We start from the raw sequence: 21,380 nt of genomic DNA, 5'->3' as shown, positions 1-21,380 counted from the left end.
CAACAAATGATATTAACGAAGGTATTTTACACACGAAACGGAGAAAATAACGAACATATACGCACAAACGTTTGAAATTAAATGAATAACAACAGCTGACATTTGACAGAACGCGGACAGAATCCCCCGATCGAAAAGATGAACTAATTCATCGAGTTTTCACCGTTATCTTCTAAGGACAGGGTTACATTATTTATGGAAATTAAATATTCTACCATTTATGCGGTTTTATCCGAACAGCTGCATACAATAAGGCCCCCCATCCCATAACATCATTGAAACCTCGCCAAAAGGCACGCATGTGTTAGTGCTGGCGCCCGAACGAAAGGCCCGAACGCCACCAAAGCCGCCTATTCATCACAGGGCTTCATTTTGCCACATTTTGTGTTCATCTTGCCGGTGAATGTTGTTTGCACCTACAGCAAAGAGGTTCAAAGTACCAAATTTTGCAAAACTATTCGTCAACATATCGGAATAATAAAATCATAAAAATAATCCATAAACCATAATCTAGCAAAGCCTTCGAGAGTCGAGACACAAAAAAAGCCGCAATCCTTCCCCTCAGCCACCTTTCCGGCGCGGTTTGATTCCTGTCACCCGCAACCCTTATTGTTCCTTCCCGACAAACTGCCGGTTGTTCGACAACGAGCGGCTGGAGGGAGTGCTCAGTCCTTCCGTTGCGTTCTGTCTCCGACTATTCAATACAAACACACACACATTCCACCTGCCTATACTTCACACATTACGCTCCATGATTGCTTCAATGTATTCATCTATCTTTGCTTTTCATTCTCGTTCTTGCTTCTTCTCACGCACTTGACATTTCTCTCTGTCCTATAGACGAACAAGCACACACACACACACGCGCACTTGCAAATCATTGTAATGTTTGTTCGTTCTTCATACGCGACTGATACAAAGCCTTTCGTATGCTGTTTGTCGTTGTTCTTCTATCTCCCTGGGTTGATATTTCTTTCCATTTTCATCTCTTTCGTCTCACGCAACCTTCATCGCTCTCCTACATACCACACCCAAAGTCAGCCTGGTTTCCTGGACAGTTTCCACACACAATCTGTCGACTGCTTTAGAGACGACGAAAGGATACGGCAGATGTGAAGTGAACCACGGCATTTAACGCCTGACGCTATGCAATGCAGTTTTGACCGAATTCAAAGCAAACAACTTTTCGAGGTGCACCTCCTGTTTGCTGCCAGCCTTTTCTGTTGCCAATTGTTCTGTATATTGTTCCGGACGCACTATCCGCTTGCTTTTCCACTGTTTTGTCACTTCAATTTACCACAGTCTAAGGGTAGTCTATTATCTTTACACTCAACAGCTTCAACATTATGAAGGTCAATAAAAAAGAACCTATTTTGGAGCTTAATTTCACGACTGTTGCACACACAACACTACCGCAAGCCCTACGAAATGCCGATGCTCTTTCCTTGCGGCGATCCGCTTCGAACTGCGGCGTCGTCTTCGGTTCTTTGCAGTCTTTCCGCTTTCTTCTTTGCTTCTTCGAGCAGGTCACTACAAACACACGCACACATACGTATTCGCCAGCAGTTCATTGAATGTCAGTAACGGCAGCACTGACAGTGTGAGCGAGTTCCATTCCAGAAGCCGACTCAGCCAGGTACACACACACACATGCATAGACTTCGCCGCCGCACAATGGAACTTGCTGCCATCGCGGACGGAAAAGGAAAAACGTTGCCATTCTTTTTGTTTCACACGTTTCATTAATTAAACGCATTTTTTCTTTAGTCACCGGCTTTCGTGAACTAACACGCGGCACGGAGAAAAGCGTTATACTTTTTTGTTCGTGGCCGGCGACATTCAAACTGCCAATCCTATTGCAACTAGCGACACACCAGACACCTCTCGTTCCCTTGTTACAACGCACATCCAAGGTGGGGTTCCAGACAGGATCCGTTTTTTGTTATAGCCACAGACAATTAAATCCATTGCACTTTGTTTTATGCCAACTGTCGTTAAAAGCAGTTGAGTTATTCACCCAAAACACTACTAGTACGATAGCCAAAAATTCTAGGCATTCGACCGAAAACGCCATCAGCCACCATTACTCATCAACGCGCCGCGATGCTGGCTGCTCGCCTCATTCCGATGCCTGTTGTGAGCCTAATCCAACGCCCTTCGCAACAAATCCTGACTCGCTGTGAGAACACTGTTTCATATATTCCTTCTTACAGTATAAAGCTAGGCAAACTAAAACACCCTTAACCGGTATCGGTTTCCGCAAGAAAGGATGCTGGAAATCAATCCGGATTGCTGTTTTACGGCAAAGACACGACGAACCGCGAAACCGACGAAGTATGCATCAAGCACATAATGTGGTGGTCTATGCAGAGAGGTCAGCAAAGCAAACGTCAAATTCAAGCAGAAACGTCAAACTTGTTTCAGGTTGAACAATTGTTGCTGGTTGAAGAACCAACAATGTTTCAAATTAATTTATGGTAATATAACTAGGTATGTTTTGTAAATGTTTTCGTCATGTTCTGCATCATTATTTAAGTTCTGAAATACTCTTATTTTAGAGATTGAATTAATTTTCATGCTTACATGCCGGTCATCACAAGAAAGAAAGCAGCTTTGTGTATTTGTATGAAATTATTTTGTTTATGTTCCATTATTTGCTTAGATAACGTTGCATTACGATAAATCTCTTTCTTGTATATAACTCAAGTATAAATAACTGAACTCTAGAACTAAATCCTTGCATTCAGTTGATTAATGAAAGTACATTTCGAGCGTTAACAGGTGCGTCCGCGTACATACGGCATCCGGATTAAACGGAACACGAACACAAAACAAAACAGCGAAGGAACACTATCAATAGTAAAGAGCACCAAAAACCGAAAAGTCACACGCCTTCATTCGCCTACTTCCTACTTCGTTTGCAATCGGTTCTACCAATGTACCCTGCACTAGAAGCCTTCGTCGCGCTCGCTGTTCGTTGAAAGAAGCGTGGCACTGGAGGCAATCGATGAAGATTTCTTGGACGATTTTGGTTTGTTTCGTAGCGAAAGTGTTGACGCAGATGTGGACGCGTTTCGTAAACTGCTCCTGGGTGACGACTCCGCGTCCAGATCCTTGGCGGACGATCCCGCGCCAACGTACTCGGACTGATAGCACTCGAAACTGAAGCCCTCCAGACTGCTGTTGATGGGAATGTACGACGAATCGGCGGAAATTTTCGTGAGTAGCGATGCATCGAAATTGTGGTTAGGTCAGAACTTCAAATCTTTTATCGCTTGCGGCAAATCCGGCAGCTTGATATCCTTGATTTGCTGCGGTAGGTTCATGCTCTTCACCGCACTGACAGCCCGTGCCGGAGCCGCAGAAATCCCAGCCTCCTGCTTCTGCAACTTGTTCTGTTCCTCAATGCGGGCCAGAATGTCGGACATGTTTGTCTGCAGTACCATGCCACCCATGACCAGTTCGGAGAGGATGTGGTGTACGGCGTCGGCGTGGAAGATCAAATCAAGTTCGCAAACATTTTCGAAACATTTGTCCAAGGTTTCAACGAACACCTGTATCAGATCGAGGATGCCCAACTCGCTTTCCGATGAATCGACGCAAAACACAAAGTATAGCGTTGCATAGTGTCGGTAGATGAGTTTGTAGTCTGAACCACCGATCAGGCTGCAAGATTCGGAACGTGATAAAGTGATAGCTTAGTTATCTGTTACGCAGTGCGACTATTACAAACCTTCCGCCTTCGAGGAAATTGCACACATTGTCGTCCCGCTTCGATACCAGTTGGAATGTTTCCTTTATAATCTGCTGCTGCATGTCTTCATTCTGTGATTGTGGAACCATATGTTGTACTTCGTATCGATTATCTTGCCAACAGTGGTCGAGCGTGAATCCATACTTACAAAATACTGATAGAACTTGGACAGTCTCGGCTTGCCATGGTTGTTAAACACTAGTATCGCTTTGATCATGACGACCTGTGTTTTCGAGCCCGGATAAGTTGGCCCTGATGCTGCGGAATTAGGCTGCAAAATTTGCGATAAGAATCCACGATCGCGTTGTATGCAATTTGTTCTATTTTTCCTTCTTTTGACGACAGTGTTCCCTATTTCTGTATCATCGTTGACGTTTCCCAGTCGGCCAGATGTACCCAGTCAACAAAACTGTACAAATTAGCTAGCTGTCAAACTGATCGCTTTGGATATGTCGCCGCAAGTTTCCAAGAAAAAAATCCTCGAAAAATTTAACGAAATTCAGTACGTTTTCGAGGATGTTAGATTTTGTTTGTTTATGATTATCCGCAATAAATAAACAAAATGTTCATTATCTTCAAAAATGAACTGTATTTCGTCAAAATTTTTGAGACCAACCATGTTATGGTTCTTAAAAAATGACTGCATTCCTCGATCCATGGCTGTATCCGTTCTTAGGCAAGTTGAGTTGAAAATTTAATGAATAAGATGTTGCACCTATAAATTTGTTTGATTGCGTTGCTGTTGTTTTTATTGATATTTTCCTAGATGAGACGTGGTTTTCGATTCTCAATGAATGACGATAAATAATAAATAAAAATAATAATCATTTGCACCGTATAGTCAGGCATTAATCACGTTTTTTGGCATTTCGATCGAAGGCTGCTTAAGGGTCAGTTAAAAGTCCGGTGAACTTTGAAGCTGCTTAACTGCTGCAAAAATCCTGTATAGAGAAGCGATCATTAGCGTGCTGAAACTGGCTGCTTAACGATAATTAGCCTATTTCGGTGGTATGGGAGAACAGAAGCAAATTCTCTGCGGGATACGAGTTGAGCCAACTACCGGCGACACGAGAACAAAAGGAGAACAAAAGAACATCCGGAGTTGTCAGATGTCCCTTTATCTACAAGTAGCGATCGTCCCCGTTTAGCTTTAGTAAGTTTTGCCCGATTAGTAAGTTTTGCTTCTAGTGTAAAAACAGTATTCATTAAAGAATAATATACTAAACCATCCAACCATATTAAAATAACCACTCCAACTGGTTTTTCAAATTCATGTCGGAACGAAATGATTCCCCCACTCTAAACGGAACGGATTACGGATCCGGAACAGACGATTTCGCCGCGGTGTAAACGAGCACGAATAAAACGGCTAATTTTGCTGTATGTGAAATTTTGCTTTTCACTACAAGGATGTGAAAAGTGTGTGGGAAGGTGCCTGCTTCCTGCTGGATATCAAGTACTGCACGGAAGAGTGAATTTTAACTACGAAAAAGTGTTTCCAAAAATCCCGTCATTTCGACAACCAGTGCCACCACTCGTGCGCGCGTATACGTGTTTGTGTGTGTGTATAGTCCGTGCTGCTTCTGTGCTCCCGGTGTGTTCTTCTACTTGCTTCTCTTCCGTGTCGTCTTGGTTGTTTCACTCAAACTGGCGCGATTCACAAGGGCGCTAAACATGTGCCCTCTCGTTCAGTCGCACGGAACGAGAGTTGGCCAATATATTGTCGTGGCTCGTTGTGTGAGTGTGTTGTGTGCGTAGCTATGTGTGTGCGAACTGTGTTGGTAGTACGATGGAGAAGAACGTACGTGAGCCGCATGCTCTTGCTCGTCGTCTAGTGCTTTCATAGTGAAAATCGCGTGTTTTTTCACGAATTTCCGTAAACGAATGGTGCGTGTGATAGCTTTCCCATTGGTGTTTATCCCGGTTGCTGTGTTCGGAACCGGTAATGTAAACTCGATGTGCGGGAAAAACACGTCCCCGCAACATTCCGGCTACGCGTATGACACTTGTACCGACGACGTAAAAGTGAATTAAAAACGCGTAAGGGCTAGCGCGGGGAGCAAAAGTCCTTGTGAATGAATTGGGACAGTTGCTGACGTCGCAAGTGGTAAAAAGAAGAAAGGACTGGAAATAAACTTCCGCAACGCAGATCGCGCGGAATAAAGCGATTGAAACAAACGTGAATATTCCGTGTGTGTATGTGTGCATGTGTGTGTGTGTTGGTTTGGTGACAGTGTGTTGTAGAAAAGTAACCGCGAACATCCGAACGCAAGAGCAGGTGAAACCGGAAAACAGGCCCAAAAGTGCCTTCCGTTGGTGACCGATTAGCGCCGTTTCCTGCACGGGTTTCGTTGGTATCAACACTTTACCGCTGTGCTACGGAACGACGGCAATGCCCATCCAAATGGTCTGCGATTCGACACCATCGCTAGTGAGTGCGGCTATACGGGACGCATTGCACTCGACGAGCGGCAGCACGAATGGACGCACAGTTGGCCATGGTTACGGCACAACTTCCACCAGCAACGGTGTCACAGTGAATGGAACTGGATCATCCGGCACACAGACTCCCAGCAAGCAACAACTCCCGTTCCGACGAACGCCTGCGACCCAGATTGACAACGACTACGACCAGTATGATGAACCGGAGGACGGTGGACCGAACGATTTGGTCGAATCTATCAGTCAATCGCTGCGCCAGGGTCAGCAGGTTAAGCCCATAACGTATGAGGAAGGCCCTAGCTACAGTACTAGCCTGGACAAGCTGAAGTCCAAATATATTGTCCTGAAAGCGACAACCCCAACCGGTCTGGCTGGCTGCGGTGGTTCCTTAAGTAATTCCAATTCATCTTCGTCCTTCGGTGCAGGACTAGCCAAAGCAACCACTAGTGGCGGAGCACCGAACACACTGTTGACCATGAACGGCGGTGGTTCTCTGAAGTTTTCTACAACCACCTCACCATCGCCTAGTGCGTCCAAATCGTCTACCAATGTGCTTCAACAGCAGCAACAAAGTAAGTATAGACGAGTGGAAAGATATGTTTCCGTCTGAAATTGCATTGTAACATACACGGGAAAGTGTACATTATTGAGAAAGTGCATAAATTTTCACCCGACCGCTCCCGCAGCATGATTCACGCACGAGCTTCCTTTCACAGCTGTCACCCGGTTGTATGTTTATGGTTGCGATGAAAACGGAACCCACCAATGGCATGCGTGTTTTGCATGGCTATACTATGCACAGACAACCGTCACTGCACTGCGCGGAACATTCAACTCGCAGTACAAAACGCTCCATTGAATTGCCACTGACAAATAGGGTTGTTATTCAAAGAGGCAAAAGAGATGAATTGGGAAAGGGATGCGGAGGGCTATAAAAAAATCGATAACACCGCGCGCGCGATTTGTACAAAAACCGAGTAGGAGAAGAAAATCTCACCATCACTGTTGCATGCACGGGAAATTCATCATGTGCGTGAAGAAATTTGACACTTGCTTCTAGCTCGTGAGGGTATCTGGTGCGATCAAAGAAACGATGTCGTATCGATCCTGACAAGTTTTCCCTTTTTTTTAAGCACTGTGTCCCATGCCGCACAAGATAGAGTAGATTTTCTTTTACCGTCCGTGGTCGAGGGAACAAAAAAAACATGAACGCATAAAAGTGAACGCACATTTTTCCTGTGCCCGTGTTTTGTGTACACTACGTAATATTGTTCGTCTGACCCTTTAACCCGTGTGCATGTCTTCTACATGTAAACACATACCAACTCGTGTGCTCGTCCTCGACAAATTAAAGTGCCCTTCCATAGCGGAAACCGAGTGGGGTGGTATTTGTCACAATCCGCCTCCCCACCCCCTGCCGTGTATGTAGTGATAATGGTGCAACTGAGAACGTGCTTCTGATTATCTGATACGAAAGCACACGTGCTGCTAAAAAAATCCACCTTGAGTTGTGTTTGTGGCGTCGCGCTGTTATTCTCCCTCCGGCAAAGAATCGAACTTGCTATATGCTTCCGTTCTAACCCTTCGATACGATACGATTCCAATGACCCAAATAAGGCCCAGCTCCGAGCAACTCCGAGCGCATAGCAATCCGGGCGTTTGACGTGACGGAAATAAATCCCAGCTACCAGCGACGACCAGGCCGAACTTGACGATCCCGGGACCGGTTGAAATATCTATTGCGTGTATCGCGGGCACAGCTCCCGCGTATCTACGACTTTGAACAAACGAAAACGAGCACAAAACCACCGTACTAACGATGTGCCGCGGGGGTTGCTACCGACCGGGATGCATTTTATGCGATTAGTTAAGCTACAATTTCGCTACTTTTGTCAGCTGGTTTTGCGCTTTCTCGTACCGCTGTGGAGTAGCTTGCGTACGACCGCACGCCGGAAAACCATCCGACGTTGGCAGCGGACAAACAGTATCCCTTTGTCGCAGATCGTCGAAGGTAGGTTGATGCCAGGATGAGGAAAGGCGGGGAAGAGGCCATACGTGTGAACATTGTTACATTCCTAGCAGGCACTGACACAGAGTACATACCACCGGGTTGTTATGTAGTGCGGCGCTGCGTTGTGTGATTAAAAATTATTTCAGTTAGCGGATGTGAATTTTGGTTGCCGAATTGATTTAACGCAACTGTTGTTGGTTCCGATGCGCACAGGATGGAACGTCTGGAAACGTCCTTCCGTCGTTTGGAGCTGCAACAACGCAATGAAAGTGATGCCTGCAGCTGGCCCTCGGATGAAAAGAACGCCAAAGTAACGTTTTGTACCTTTGCTTTCCCCGCAGATGGCGTCCCGCCTGCCACCGCTAGCAGTACTGCGGCTGGAAAAATGGATACCACCACACTGCCAACACCGAAGCGGACACTTTTCCCACGCGAGAGTGTGCAGATCGGTTGGAAAACGACGGGCCGCAAATGGTTGGTCGGTGCCGGTATGATGAATATGGGCAACACCTGCTACCTTAACTCGACTCTCCAGGCGCTATTTCACGTGCCAGCCATCGCCAACTGGTTGCTGTCGGATGAGCCACATCGGATCAAGTGTGACGATGGAGGTAAGTAGTAATAGCTTCGCTTTGCGCTACTTCGAGTCACTCTAACTAACTAACTAATTAACTCGTTTTTGCAGGTTCTGGCGGCAGCTGCATTATCTGCGCGATGGCAAAAACGCTCCTCGAATCACAGACAAATCAAACCGCCTTTCGACCTTACTTGGTGTATTCGAAGCTGAGGCTCGTCTGTAAGCATCTCGTGCCGGGCCGACAAGAGGATGCGCACGAGTTCCTGCGCTACCTGGTGGAAGCGATGGAAAAGTCTTACCTCAACCGTAGCAAGAACAGCAAGGAACTGGATCAATACAGCAAAGAAACGACTCCGCTCAACCAAATTCTTGGCGGGTATCTACGGTCGGAAGTGAAGTGTCTGTCCTGTCAGCACGTGTCGACCACGTTCCAGCACTTTGAGGATCTGCTGCTCGACATTCGGAAAGCCAACTCAATCGATGAAGCGCTTGAGCTGTATTTTGCTCGCGAACGGCTGGAGGAGATGGGATACAAATGTGAGGCGTGCAAGCGCCGTGTGGCGGCAACGAAGCAATTTTCACTCGAACGCGCACCGTTTGTGCTGTGCATACAGCTGAAGCGATTCTCCATGCTTAGTGGCAAGATCAACAAGCATGTGGAGTTGCGTTCCAAGCTAGATCTTACGCCTTACTCGTCACCCGCGATGCGCACGAATGGCGGAAAGCTTACGTACCGGCTGACGTCGATGGTAACGCATCTAGGTAGCACGCAGCATTGCGGACACTACACCGCGATTGGACATACCGATGCGGCCGGGTACCATGTGTTCGACGACAGCTCCGTGCGCCCGATTGGCATCCACAATGTGATGAGCACGAATGCGTACATCTTGTTTTATGAGCTGGAAAGTTTAGCCGCCGGAGCGATTGGTTTGCCTAATGGCACCTGTCGAGCGAAGGCGACCGTCACCGTGGGGGGACAACCGAGTAGTACAGTCACACTAACGTCGATGGGACACTTAATCAACGGCACCGCCGCAACCGGTCTCGGTAGTGGTGGAACTGCTAGTGGCACGGGTAACACCGGCGGTGGGAGTAGTAGTAATGGAGGGAGTGGTGGCACGCCCGGAAAAGCCACTCACTCATCGCCACTCCGCGTACTCGGTACTGGTGGCGGCAATGGATCTACTGGTGGCATCTTCCCGAGCAAGCTGGAACAGAGGCCTGGCCTTATTGGGCCAGTGCTACCACCAACCGCGACAACCTCAACGGCCAGCCCATCGGCAACGGTCACCACCGTCACCGGTAAGGGAGCGAACCAGAATAACGCTGCAAGCGTCACGACCACGACAACCAGCGTAACCTCATCGGCAAGTGCTGCCGGCAGAGAGATTGCAATAATTTCTTCTCCCTCATCGACAGCGTCCACCCTTTCGAATGCATCCTCGCTCAGCTCGCCAGCGAAACAGCAGGAAGCGTTACCGGGCAGCAAAATCCCTAAACTTCCCGACATCAACGCCCGCACTACTACGTCCCTCAACGGTGCTCACAGTGACATGAAGGTAAAGTCCTTATCCAAACCATTGCTTGCATCGATGCCGAAGCTGAATTCTCCAAGCAAATCGTCGGAGAGCACCAACGGATGCTACTCGGCCGTGGTCAGTCTGGTACCGTACGATAGTGATGATACTAGCAGTACCAGCGAGGACGAGGATAACCGCGAGCACATCAAATCCGCACCCAAATCGCTCGTGCTCACAAACGGCAATAGTGCGGCTAAGCGTGCGAGACAGCAGATGATCCCCATTGCGAATGGTAAACGTAGCGCGAAGCATAGCAAAGATGAGGAAGCTCACGCAGAACTACAAAACGAAGACGGCAATGAAGAGGAGGAGGAGGAGGAGGAGGAGCGGACAAGCACGGCATCTTCCCGTTCCCCGCAGATGATCAAAACCAAGGCAGGTCTTTGGAAAGTGTCCAAAAGCAGTACGGCAGATCAGCTCAGCTATCCGGACAGTGGATCGGCCTCATCATCCAAATCGTCATCCCCCACCACATCCGGCGTATCCTCCCCGACTAGCTCACCCGGTCAGAAGCCACAAAAGCTGCTACCGCTAAAGAGCGTCGGTGCTTCCGGTGGCGGTGAACCTACGTCACTGAGTAACGGCCACCGGCTACCACACAACGGCATCAACGGAAAGAACAACAAATCGATCACGAACGGATATCATGCGAATGGAACCAACGGAAGCCATTCGGCATCTCCAGTTGGCGATGGTAAAGCCGGCGGCAGTTCTGGAGGTACGCCGGCCGTGCAAATGTTGATGAAGTACTCCCACCGAGGATATGGTGCACCGGTGAAGAGCTGGAACGGTCAGCAGACAGCCATGGAACGAGAGCTAGCAAACGACCGGCGGGAAGAACGTAAGCGCCAGATCGAAGACGATCGTGAAACGGAAATGGATCGAGGCCGGGTAAAGAAAACGAAGGGTGGCGCCCCGACGGCTAGCGGTGCGAATTCCGGCGGCAACAATCTCTTCCAGCAGTACCAGAATCATCAGACGACGCCGGGTGGCGGTGGTAAGTGGATGGGAAACGGTGGAAACCGTAATCACTTCAACAATCACCATCAAAACAATTATCGCGGTGGTGGTGGTGGTGGCGGTTATTATCAGAATGGTAATGGTAATAACAGGCACCATGGAGGTGGTGGTGGGTTTCGCACCGGTGGCCGGCGGTTCGGTGGTCGCAACGGTGGCGGATTCCATACGAAGGCTCACCATCACCATCAACGCAGTGAACAGGGTAGCGGTATGGCTAGTGGCGGTGGCGGCGGTAGCAACGGTTTCTATCATCGATAAAATCAAGCAAAATGATAGAGAAGAAGAGGAAAAGGAATTTAGGAGAGAGAAAGAATGAACAGGATTGCAATTGTGTGGAGGATCGATTCTCACAACGGTACACAACGATAGTACTTTGCAAAACTGAAGGGTCAAACAATAGCAAGCAACGATACGTCATCAAAATGGGGAAGTTAGTACGGATAATAATGATCGATTCAACCTTTTCTGGTTCATCTAGTTACAAAAGTAAACAAAAAATACACTAAAGTATACAGCAGTGTTAGTTGGAGTAGGCATTGGTTTTATATTTGCGTTAAGGGGGCAGGATCCCATCTGGATCCGTCCCCGCGTCCACTCTTAGCAAGGACTGACTTTCCGGCTATGTGGTAAAAATAGGTCTAGTGGGCCAGACATGGCAAGAAGAAGGAAAAGAATCCACGTGCAACATTGCCCGATTCACCCAAAACTGATTTGAATCTTTTTTGAAGTGTTGATCTTACGCATTTTACTGATTTTTATGTCCGTACTCTTCCACGAAGCCACGAAGCAAGCATTTTTGTAGTTGTTTATTTTAAGAAAACAAAAACACAGATTCTTCCTGCTTAATAATGATCAACGTGCAGTAATAAATGGGGATAATCACACCTGAAAATGATGGTCGGTGGAATTTATGACAAAGGAAACTAACAACTATGAGCCGGAGAAACACTGTGCAACCGCTACTTACAATAAGAAGACGAGGGGGTTTGCTAAGTATGCAAGGGAATTGCCCACAAAAGCTGCAGAATGCAAGGCGCTCTGGAGCCGTCGGTAAACACGACGAAACACAACGTAAAGCTGATGATAGAAACAAGGAATTAGTTTGTGGCGTCAACGATGCTGCATTTGCTAAGGGTTTGAAGCCACGAGAAAAGTGACGTAGTTTGTAGTTTGTACATAGAATATGCCTATTTTTATTCACAAACCACTGCAAAATTCGGAGGGGGTCAGCAGCGCGTATATTGGTATTTTGAAGCATTTGCCACAAGCAGAGCAGTAGTAGCAGAAAAATCTAAATAAAACACGCTGTAACATTGATTGCTTTACACATGATTGGGACTAATCTTTTGATCACGGGCAAACAGTTTATGGAATGGGCAAACTCTTTTGAATGTTCACGAGTTAGGCAAGCTGTAAATTCAATTACCTCCTTTTTAGGTGTAGAAGAACTAGGGCAGAGCGTGCATTGCAGTATAAGGTGGGCATACATAGCAAACAAATGGAATAGGATTAGGGAGTCTTTCCCGTTTACTCTTGGAGCACCATCCGTACGGGATATTGTAATAAAACGGCCCCATTATTTAGATATAGATACGCTATCAAACAGACCAGAGACCTGCCGGGGTGGGAACGTTCCTGAAGGAGAAGCATGAACACGGAACAATGTATAAAGAATACAATTAAGAGACGACACTAGCACTTGAAGGGAAGGATTTGATTACACTACGCGTACGTTTTAGTTATAATTTGTGCTGGCATTTAGCTCACGGATATGAACATTAGGAATATCAATACACAATTTCCCTTTGTTTTCGTGGTTACTGTTTTTTGTTTAGTAGTTAGAGTTTCAAATTATGAAGTTATCCTGCTTTTCGTTTCGTTGTCGGAGTTAATTTTTGCTGCTGAGCAAACAGAGGGATTATTTGTAAGACTGTGGCGAAAGGTTCAAAGTTCCGCAGCGCACCAGGTAAATAAAACAAAAACAAAAACACACAATCGAGTCAGTTAACTAGTAGCTGCTGCTGCTGCACTCCAATAGCATTATTACGGTTCTGCTGTTGATAGTAACTAAACGAAATATCAGGACAACACCACCAGCGCGCATTCGTAAAATGGGTTTCAGTTTTTATGTAATGGGACTTATGGGGAATATGGAAGTTAATGGTCAGCTGACGGTCACTACCTACACTATACCATTTCATACCCTGCGTTTGTTCGTTTGTTGAGCGCAACATAGATTATGGGCAAAGTATAATATGTAATATGTAAATAGTAAACAATAGGGCGTTAGATACTACCGCACTACATAGAGCATTAGACAGAAGAGACAGATACGATAAACCGAAGGTGAAACGAATCGATCACGATGGGTCGACTGCAGGAGGACACATGAGCAGAATCCCATAAAAAAGTAACACAACTTACAACACAACGTCCTGCGAATGATGTGACGATGGTAATTGCCCCCTTATTCCCGTGTAATAACAAAATCGATCCGCAGTTCTAGAAATTAAATTCCGATGAAGCTAAGTTAATAAAACGTACAGCCTTAAACTATTAAATAACGGTTCGCGTTTTTAATGCTTATTTACTCACTTAACTTGCTGAGGTAATGTCCGAAGAAGGTCTGGATTTCGGCAGTTGCTGCAGATTTCTTTCTCACCAATCCTTTGACCACGTAACGAAGAATTCAGTGTTCATTAATTTTTATTTTCCATTCCTTCAACCATTTTTCCATGTCCTATTGTTGACCATAATCTACTTACTTGCCACGCAGGGCGATAACTTAAACGTAGTCAAAACAGAAGACTACCGTTAACTAACATATTCTTATCACTTTCTACTTGGAACCCATTTATAGCTCTCACCCGAAACAAAATTGATGTGAAAAATCTGCGCATATTACCATGCGCAGTATAATTAAATGCAACTGAAACAAATTATTCGTCACGCAGCGCGATTGCTGCAACGTGAGCGACTTAAAAAGTAGTCATGAAGGAATGTCGATAAAAGGACGATAACTATCATCACAGGTGCAAAAGAAGAGAGAATACCCAATTAATTAAGCAATAAAATATGAAACACTTTGTTCGTCGTAGACTAGACAGATGTAGCACGAATAAGCCCTAATTCTCCTATCCAAACCAAGCAAATAGTCGCCCGAAAAAGGGATATATATAAAGAGAGAGAGACAGTGCTGGATATAGCCTTTGGAAATTTTTGGTGACGGGACAGCTCCCGACAGCATCAGTGTCGTACCGCAGTGACGCCACCCTTCGATAGTAGCAACGACGTGACAAATCGTGCAATCTTTTCGTAAGCCATAAACATTAGTGCAGCGGTCATAACCGTTTGCAGCAGCTTTGCCTCCAATCCGCGGAACAGACCAGCAACACCCTGTCGCTTTAGGATGATGAGCAGCATCTGCACCGTGTCTACGTCGGGTGGTAGATTTAGATTTCGGTCGGCATTTCCGTGTCGTAGCTTTGTCTGGACAAGCTGCAGAGGGTAGGTCAGTACGGTAGCAATCATTTTCGCGATCGCACCTATACTGAAGAACGTGACTGCGGACGGTGGTGTCTTTGCGGTTCCACCTGCCGTAAGTCGGCGTTTGAGGGCCTCGTACACCATAAACTGTATGGCAGGATTAATGACGAGCATAAGGGAGGGAATAGCACCGGCCCACAACCCTCGCACACCCTCGGTCCGTGCGATGTACTGCAGACCATCGATTAACCCGTCGTACTGTACATCGGTGCCGCTGGAACCATTTCGTTTGCCGTGCTGACCGAGTCCTTTCATCTTTAGCCGGGTGTTAACAACCCAGCAGGGAGTCGTCGTCAGTACGTTGACAACACCGGCCAGCGAACCGAGCAGCAGATCACCCAGCGCCGATTGGCCCCCGTTGCGTAGCGCCTTCAGACTGTGGAAGGTGTAGAAGTAGACAAAGTTGGAAATGCACAGACTCTCCAACACAGGAACCAGCCCACGGTAAAGCGTTTCAAAGCCTTCCTCATCGATCAAATTACGGAGGATACGCCATGTGCTAAGTGCTTTGCGCCGTTCCGGTTCTTCCACTGAAAATTAGCACATAAAGGTAATTTTAGTTGGCCTCTTGCCTCTTGAAGAAATAGAAATATTTGAAATCATGAAATTAGCAGCCTAATTCCAGTGCATTGAATGCAAAAGCTCTGCATGGATTCGGAATGATTAAAACGGGAATTAGATGGGTTATCAAGACTGCTGTATTAATACGATATGATGAAAGATAAGTAACGTGAACTGCTCGATAAGGGTAACTTTCAATTAGATGACCTTTGCCTGCCTATAGCTACTAACCATTCCGCCAGGGAAATGTAAATTTACGTAATACGACCAGAGAGGAAAAGCTACTTGGATCGGGTTTATTTACTTACACTGTAAACGACTGCGTACGGTGTCTAGAGGGTAGAAGGCCGACATCGCAATCACGCTACCCTGGAAGGAGGAAAAACTTGTTAATGGCAATGTCGCTGCTGTATGGCGCTCTTGCTTTCTTACCGCGGATCCAGATACTGCATGCACCCATGATTGGTAGCTAAACACCTGCTTCAACTTCGATTGGGACATTGTGATGCTGTTAGGTGTGCTTTGGTAGTGCTAGCGATTGATAATCTTTGCAGTAACTTTTAGTTAAATATTATTGTCGACCAAGTTTGCTGCTCAAATTCGCCCTATCATACTGAGTTGAAGACGGCGCGCTCAAAACCATACACACACACTCGTGTGGCTGTCTGTTGACCTTCCCCGGGCGAAGTAATTGACGCAAAAATGTGCACCTCTTCAACACTATCCGCACTCGAGCCGTCCGAAGAAACGCGTATTAGCCGTAAAGACGCGAAAGTTATACGATTCTGCAGAGGGGCGCGATAGACGAAGGAGACAAAATTTTCACCGCGCTCATCGTCAGTCAAAACGTGCAGCTGTCGGTCGCTTACCACAATGTGCGTCGAGTCGTTTTTGACCAGCAATCTGTGTGATATAAACAGTCGCTCAAAATCAATATGGGACACCGTGAACATCAACCGGTAAAAAATCGATCAATTTTGTGTTCTCGTTAACTGTTGTATGGGTGTTAATATATAAATTTAGATTGTGAATGTTTGAATTAATATATATATTATTCATTATAATTCAGAGTAAAAATGAAAATATTAGCTTTTATGTAGCAGACCAGCATTTGGAGCGAAAATCACACTGTGCGCAATGTGTGGTCACCTGCTGCTGCACTGTGTTTTTTGACGTTTCGTTCGGTAATGTTTTATTCTGCCTAATTTTGCGGATTCCAAACAAACGTGCTACAAATTATACAATCCTTTGCTAACAATTCCAGTTACAACATGTGGAAAATGTGGAAGGAATTACGGTTGATTGGCGGTTTCGTCAGGCAAAGAAGAACGGTCCCCCAAATATTGCCTTCCGTGCATTATCGTTTGTTTAGTTCCAGCCCTGCCCAAAACGAAAGCGAACCATTCTTTATTTATGGTATGTTGAATCGGTCATTAGTTTGCAGCCGTAAAGGGCTAATTTTACTATTCACCAGATAAGGACCCGGCACCAGCATTCATGCGGGACGATGTGCAACAGCTCCTTAAGTCGATCACACGCCTGGAACTGGACAAAGTTTTCCGGAAACGCTCTGTAAAAGACAACACTGTCGAGTATCGCTTTATGACCGATGAACAGCTACGACAGGAGCTGCTGACATCGATCGGAGAAGCTCAAAAAATGCTGCAGATGCCACCAGTCGTACAGGAGCAGAAAGACAGCTGTAGAGTAATATCGAAGGACGGTGCATTGAAGGCGCTGTCTACGTCGAAGTTCGTTTTTACCGACATTACGTACGGATTGAAGAACAGTCAGCGATCCATTGTGGTGCGCCATCCTGATGGCACCCTGCAAGAAGCACCGTACGAGATGAGAAAGCGGTTGAATCAGATTTACTTCCCGCTTACTGGTCGCTCCATCCATCAGCCACCAATGTTCGATCACGTGCATTTGCAGCGGCTACTGGAAGAAGGCAAGTACGAATTTATCCTAGACCGAGCCTGTGTGCAGTTTGAGCCATACGAAAAAGATTACCACCAAATCACGGCCAACGTTTACCAGCACATCAACGAGAACCGAGCATTCGACGCATTACGGTCGACGCGTCATTTTGGTCCGTTTGCGTTCTTTCTTGCCTGGCACAAACTTATCGATGATCTGCTACTTGATATAGTCAAGCAGGACTATCTACGAAACGGGATTGAGCTGATCGTGCTCTTCTCAACGTTGCATGGTACTGCGCTGGATGAAAACGTGAAACAAATCGCACTACAAACCCAAATGCCCAGCCTATTCGATGCGCCGGAAAAGTCAATCGATGAGCTGAAACAAGACGACCAATTCCTGTCCATAATTGAACAGTTTGTGAACGAGCATGCTACTAAGAAGGTACAACTCAACCTCGCCGTACAGGGATACCGAGAAATGGCTACGGAGAAACTTCGACTTGCAGAGGGCATTAGGCGAATGCATGGTGAGAGCTGAGCGGACGGGTGTGCTACGAAATGTGGTCGAGTGTAGTACGTTAAAATAAAACGAAGAAAAACAATACGCTATCTTGAGATATCCAGTCATTAGACAAAACAGTTTACAGATCAAAGTGCAGATGCATTCGAATCATCGTTAGAGACGGTACCTGTCCAGCTGCGCCAAACTCAAATAAATTTAAGTGTAAATGTTTGCACGAATAACTTCTTCTTCCCATGGCTGCAACGCATCTTCATCGGAAGCGATCATCAATGGCAAGGAGAAATTTCTTATCTAATTCAAAAATCGACCCGTTCGGATCTTGCACTTTTTACGCTGACATTAGCCAAGGTTGCTAGAGCCATTGTCCTGCGATTTCGATCGAGCTTGGCAGTTTTCGGAAAAATGTAAACAAAGGCGCTTCCGTGGAGCAAACTCATACGTCAAAGGGCAAAACGTCAAGACGCTCTATATATCACTACCACCACCTTTGATTGCCTTTGAGCAACAAGAGTAAAAAGTGTCAAGAAATTATAACAAAAGCGAAGAAGTAGCCGAAAGGTGATCAATTCGAGTCGTTCATCTTGTTGCAAGCCCCGGAAAATATATCGAGTGCAAAGAATGTAAACGTCAGCGAGAGCGCTCGCGATGAAAAATTGTGTGCGTGCGTGAGTGCGTGTGCAAGTGTGCGTGCGTGCGTGCGTGCGCCTCTGTGTGTGCGCGTGTGCATGTGTGTGGAAAAGCTTTTACGCCCACCCCGTGTTTCCCCACAGCCCGGAACGATCCGCAACAATCGCCCGAGAGATGGATGCAGCAGCAGCACCACCACCAGCACCACCGATCGATGTTTACGATGTCATCAATCAAAAGGAATGCGGAATATGTCTCACGTTCCGGACGGAGCAGATCTGCTTCGACATGTTCATGCCTAGGGAGGACGACCCGAAGGAGATGCCGTATCTGGTCTGGAAGCACGTTGGACTACAGTTTACGCAGGAAACGGGCAAACACTACGTCTGTAGGGACTGTGGGAACGCGGTTTACGAGTTTAATCGTTTTTACTTGATGGTACAGAACGTACACCAGGAACGGCAGGCGGCGGTGCTCCAGGTGAAGCAGGAACAGAGCGAGGGATGTAATGCTGTGCCGGCTGCCGAAGAAGTGGTACAAGGCGTAAATCAGAACGGTCATCACGGGGAGCTGAAAGTGGAGTCAGAGCCCCAGATGGATGGTGGAACAGGGCTCATATTGCAAGATGTTCCGGAGTATACTGCACGACCCGAAGCGAATGGAATACCGGGACGACGGGGCCTTGTCGGTGGCAATGGTATGGCAGAAAGTTCGGGTGAACAGCAGGGGATGGCTTCGTACGCGTTGCTGAATGATACGGAGCCGGAAAGTAGTCGAATCCGGCCACCGGTCACCGGTGGCACACCGAGCAGGAAGCGTAAGAATCAAGAAATGGACGAAGAAATTATTGACTTCTATAAGCTCGTCTGTGACGTGTGTGAGGATCGCATCGAGTACGGTACGATGAAGGAGCTAAATCAGCACATGAAACAGATGCATGGCGAGGAATCGGGACGCGTTTGCTGTCCGCAGTGTGGTAAAATGTTCCGTACCCGGGTGAAGCTGCTGGAGCACAAGAGTGTACACATGCGCCAGGACACGACATCGGAGGACGACGTGGAAAAGCTTCAGTCGGAACAGATGGACAAAGAAATACTGGATTTTTACAAGCGCATCAGTTGCGAACTGTGTGAAACTGCAACCGGTGCCGGAGCCGGTCCACCATCCGGTACACTATACGCGACCGTAAAGGAGCTGAACCACCACATGCGATTGGTTCACGGTCAGCAGGCCGGCACCGTGAAATGTCCGCTCTGTGAAAAGAAGATACGTACGCGACCGAAGCTGCTCGAACATAAGCGCATGCACCAGCCAAACGCTCTGCTGGAGGAGGATTCTGGCAAATCGGGAAATCCCGGCGGTGAGCAAGGTCCCGAGTTGACGGAAGAACAGAAGCAGACGCTAGATAGAGAAATATTCGATTTCTACAAACCAATTATATGCGAGATTTGCGACCCGGAAAAGGGCGCAACCGGCCAAGGTGAGGCGACGGCAGTAACAAGCGGCCAGGGAGAAACGGCGGAAGAGGAGTACCGGTCGCTGAAGCAACTTAACCAACACATGCGGACCGTGCACGGGCTTGAATCGGGTACGATCAAGTGTCAGCTGTGCGCCAAAAAGTTTCGCTCGCGGGTGAAGCTGGTCGAGCATAAGGATATGCATGAAAATCCGGAACGGTTTCGGTGCGGTGTGTGCCAGGAGGTGCACCAAAACTTGGAGGAGCACATGCAAAACAAGCACCAGGAGTGGGAGTTTGCTTGCGAAGAGTGTGGCAAGCGGTTTCCTTTTAAGAACAGACTCACTGCCCACATGGCGAAGGTTCACATGAAGAAGGACATCATCTGCGAGGAATGTAACAAACCGTAAGTAGCTCAAATATCCGGCGTCCGAAGAGACAAGGGTTTACGATCCAGCTAATCCCGTCCTTTCCTTCTTGATTTCAGATTTACCAAGTTCAGCATCGAAAAACACAAAAAAACGGTTCACGGTGGTGCGATTTTCATTTGCGAAAACTGCCCGAAAACATTCAAGACGCGCGTTTCGCTCGAACGGCACATGGAGGCCCACAACAACGGGGAGCAGCCAGGATCTGCTGCCACCGTTAGCTGCTCGCTGTGCAACTCGGTACTGAAGGACGAGTATAATCTAAAAGCCCACATGAAACGAATTCACGCCGAACAAACGCCGGCCACGTGCAGCACGTGCGGCAAAACGTTCAAATCGAAGCACAGTCTCAATACGCACATCGCGAACGTGTGCACCAATCGGCAGTTCGGCTGCACGCACTGTGGCAAGCAGTTCAAGAAGCGGACAAAGCTGAAACAACACATGACGATTCACGCACGCGGCGCCGACTAAACGAGTTGCGCCGGTTGCTGTAAGGGAGCGAATTAACATAATAATATTATTATGTAGTATAGTATGTACGTTTAGGGATTGAACTACAACAATATTAAAAGTGGACAGAGAAGGCAGGCAGGCAAAAGAGGGGCTAATTGTTCACTCGTTTGCGCTGCAACCTGGAGAACGACGATGCGTACCCAACATGGAGGCGTGTTTGTGAAGCACGTTGGTAAAGTTACGCGGAATCGCTCCCACTCGTCGGTACTGCACGAGGACAAGTTGATTATGCTGATGGACTCCTAAAGGGGGAAAAAGAACATAAAATAAAATATTTTTTGTTTTAGCGGCTTAGCTTTCGGGTGTTTTGTGATAGTTTTTGTTATGCAAAAGAAAGTAGATTCAGAACGACATTCCGTGAAGCCGCACGGTAAAAGCTCTTTTTTAAGGAAGCTGAGCAATTATTTCCGT

At 46.9% G+C, this 21,380-nt stretch overlaps 6 protein-coding genes across 11 annotated transcripts in view; 3 read left to right on the top strand and 3 right to left on the bottom strand.

The window, feature by feature from the left end:
• LOC125771419 (myosin heavy chain, non-muscle) overlaps nucleotides 1-2,338 on the bottom strand; it is a 42,128-nt gene extending 39,790 nt beyond the window's left edge. Inside the window, exon 1 of one of the 3 annotated variants that reach the window (XM_049442014.1) lies at nucleotides 2,320-2,338. The gene's annotated coding sequence lies outside the window, so the exon portion shown is untranslated. Of the gene's footprint in view, nucleotides 1-2,211 lie in introns of all 3 variants that reach the window. The other 2 variants (XM_049442010.1, XM_049442013.1) reach the window with 2 other exon arrangements.
• Nucleotides 2,339-2,612: 274 nt separating this feature from the next.
• On the bottom strand, nucleotides 2,613-4,164 carry LOC125771494 (AP-3 complex subunit sigma-2). The gene is made up of 3 exons (XM_049442179.1): nucleotides 3,903-4,164; nucleotides 3,734-3,825; nucleotides 2,613-3,666 (listed from the first exon to the last, which is right to left on the bottom strand). The coding sequence occupies exons 1-3, from the start codon at nucleotides 3,969-3,971 to the stop codon at nucleotides 3,252-3,254; spliced, it is 576 nt and encodes a 191-aa protein (XP_049298136.1). The 5' UTR covers nucleotides 3,972-4,164; the 3' UTR covers nucleotides 2,613-3,251.
• Nucleotides 4,165-4,901: 737 nt separating this feature from the next.
• Nucleotides 4,902-13,951, top strand: LOC125771432 (ubiquitin carboxyl-terminal hydrolase 36). 3 transcript variants are annotated; one of them, XM_049442049.1, is made up of 4 exons: nucleotides 4,902-6,768; nucleotides 8,549-8,818; nucleotides 8,893-10,089; nucleotides 10,207-13,951. In XM_049442049.1, exons 1-4 carry the CDS (start codon nucleotides 6,147-6,149, stop codon nucleotides 11,643-11,645), a joined length of 3,528 nt encoding a protein of 1,175 aa, XP_049298006.1. In that variant the 5' UTR covers nucleotides 4,902-6,146; the 3' UTR covers nucleotides 11,646-13,951. The 3 variants fall into 3 exon arrangements, with proteins under 3 accessions (XP_049298006.1, XP_049298005.1, XP_049298007.1); XM_049442048.1 differs by having other exon boundaries at nucleotides 8,893-13,951; XM_049442050.1 differs by lacking the exon at nucleotides 4,902-6,768 and adding an exon at nucleotides 6,798-8,207 and having other exon boundaries at nucleotides 8,893-13,951.
• Nucleotides 13,952-14,075: 124 nt separating this feature from the next.
• On the bottom strand, nucleotides 14,076-16,066 carry LOC125771486 (peroxisomal membrane protein PMP34). Its single transcript, XM_049442156.1, has 3 exons — nucleotides 15,927-16,066; nucleotides 15,803-15,863; nucleotides 14,076-15,463 (listed from the first exon to the last, which is right to left on the bottom strand). The coding sequence occupies exons 1-3, from the start codon at nucleotides 15,993-15,995 to the stop codon at nucleotides 14,634-14,636; spliced, it is 960 nt and encodes a 319-aa protein (XP_049298113.1). The 5' UTR covers nucleotides 15,996-16,066; the 3' UTR covers nucleotides 14,076-14,633.
• Nucleotides 16,067-16,348: 282 nt separating this feature from the next.
• LOC125771478 (28S ribosomal protein S22, mitochondrial) lies at nucleotides 16,349-18,023 on the top strand. Of its 2 annotated transcripts, none has more exons than XM_049442143.1 (3): nucleotides 16,349-16,453; nucleotides 16,759-16,910; nucleotides 16,969-18,023. In XM_049442143.1, the coding sequence occupies exons 1-3, from the start codon at nucleotides 16,368-16,370 to the stop codon at nucleotides 17,955-17,957; spliced, it is 1,227 nt and encodes a 408-aa protein (XP_049298100.1). In that variant the 5' UTR covers nucleotides 16,349-16,367; the 3' UTR covers nucleotides 17,958-18,023. The 2 variants fall into 2 exon arrangements, with proteins under 2 accessions (XP_049298100.1, XP_049298101.1); XM_049442144.1 differs by lacking the exon at nucleotides 16,349-16,453 and adding an exon at nucleotides 16,568-16,678.
• Nucleotides 18,024-18,388: 365 nt separating this feature from the next.
• On the top strand, nucleotides 18,389-21,263 carry LOC125771444 (zinc finger protein 43-like). Its single transcript, XM_049442088.1, has 2 exons — nucleotides 18,389-20,431; nucleotides 20,513-21,263. Exons 1-2 carry the CDS (start codon nucleotides 18,744-18,746, stop codon nucleotides 20,925-20,927), a joined length of 2,103 nt encoding a protein of 700 aa, XP_049298045.1. The 5' UTR covers nucleotides 18,389-18,743; the 3' UTR covers nucleotides 20,928-21,263.
• Nucleotides 21,264-21,380: the final 117 nt, after the last annotated feature.

This window comes from Anopheles funestus, chromosome 3RL (genome assembly GCF_943734845.2).
Source record: "Anopheles funestus chromosome 3RL, idAnoFuneDA-416_04, whole genome shotgun sequence".
NCBI lineage: Eukaryota > Metazoa > Arthropoda > Insecta > Diptera > Culicidae > Anopheles > Anopheles funestus.
The sequence above is the reverse complement of the archived record's forward strand: the minus strand, read 5'-3'. Positions and strand labels throughout refer to the sequence as shown.

Excerpts from the sequence above, each read along its gene's own strand:
- LOC125771494 (XM_049442179.1), bottom strand. The coding sequence starts at position 3,971 with ATGATCAAAGCGATACTAGTGTTTAACAACCATGGCAAGCCGAGACTG. Across the intron at positions 3,826-3,902 it reads CCAAGTTCTATCAGTATTTT|AATGAAGACATGCAGCAGCA; the intron begins GTAAGTATGGAT and ends CCACAATCACAG. Across the intron at positions 3,667-3,733 it reads AATTTCCTCGAAGGCGGAAG|CCTGATCGGTGGTTCAGACT; the intron begins GTTTGTAATAGT and ends CGAATCTTGCAG.
- LOC125771432 (XM_049442048.1), top strand. The coding sequence starts at position 6,147 with ATGCCCATCCAAATGGTCTGCGATTCGACACCATCGCTAGTGAGTGCG. Across the intron at positions 6,769-8,548 it reads GCTTCAACAGCAGCAACAAA|ATGGCGTCCCGCCTGCCACC; the intron begins GTAAGTATAGAC and ends CTTTCCCCGCAG. Across the intron at positions 8,819-8,892 it reads GATCAAGTGTGACGATGGAG|GTTCTGGCGGCAGCTGCATT; the intron begins GTAAGTAGTAAT and ends TCGTTTTTGCAG.
- LOC125771486 (XM_049442156.1), bottom strand. The coding sequence starts at position 15,995 with ATGTCCCAATCGAAGTTGAAGCAGGTGTTTAGCTACCAATCATGGGTG. Across the intron at positions 15,864-15,926 it reads ATGCAGTATCTGGATCCGCG|GGTAGCGTGATTGCGATGTC; the intron begins GTAAGAAAGCAA and ends TCCTCCTTCCAG. Across the intron at positions 15,464-15,802 it reads CGTACGCAGTCGTTTACAGT|TGGAAGAACCGGAACGGCGC; the intron begins GTAAGTAAATAA and ends GCTAATTTTCAG.
- LOC125771478 (XM_049442143.1), top strand. The coding sequence starts at position 16,368 with ATGTGCGTCGAGTCGTTTTTGACCAGCAATCTGTGTGATATAAACAGT. Across the intron at positions 16,454-16,758 it reads GACACCGTGAACATCAACCG|TTACAACATGTGGAAAATGT; the intron begins GTAAAAAATCGA and ends TAACAATTCCAG. Across the intron at positions 16,911-16,968 it reads CGAACCATTCTTTATTTATG|ATAAGGACCCGGCACCAGCA; the intron begins GTATGTTGAATC and ends ACTATTCACCAG.
- LOC125771444 (XM_049442088.1), top strand. The coding sequence starts at position 18,744 with ATGGATGCAGCAGCAGCACCACCACCAGCACCACCGATCGATGTTTAC. Across the intron at positions 20,432-20,512 it reads TGCGAGGAATGTAACAAACC|ATTTACCAAGTTCAGCATCG; the intron begins GTAAGTAGCTCA and ends TCTTGATTTCAG.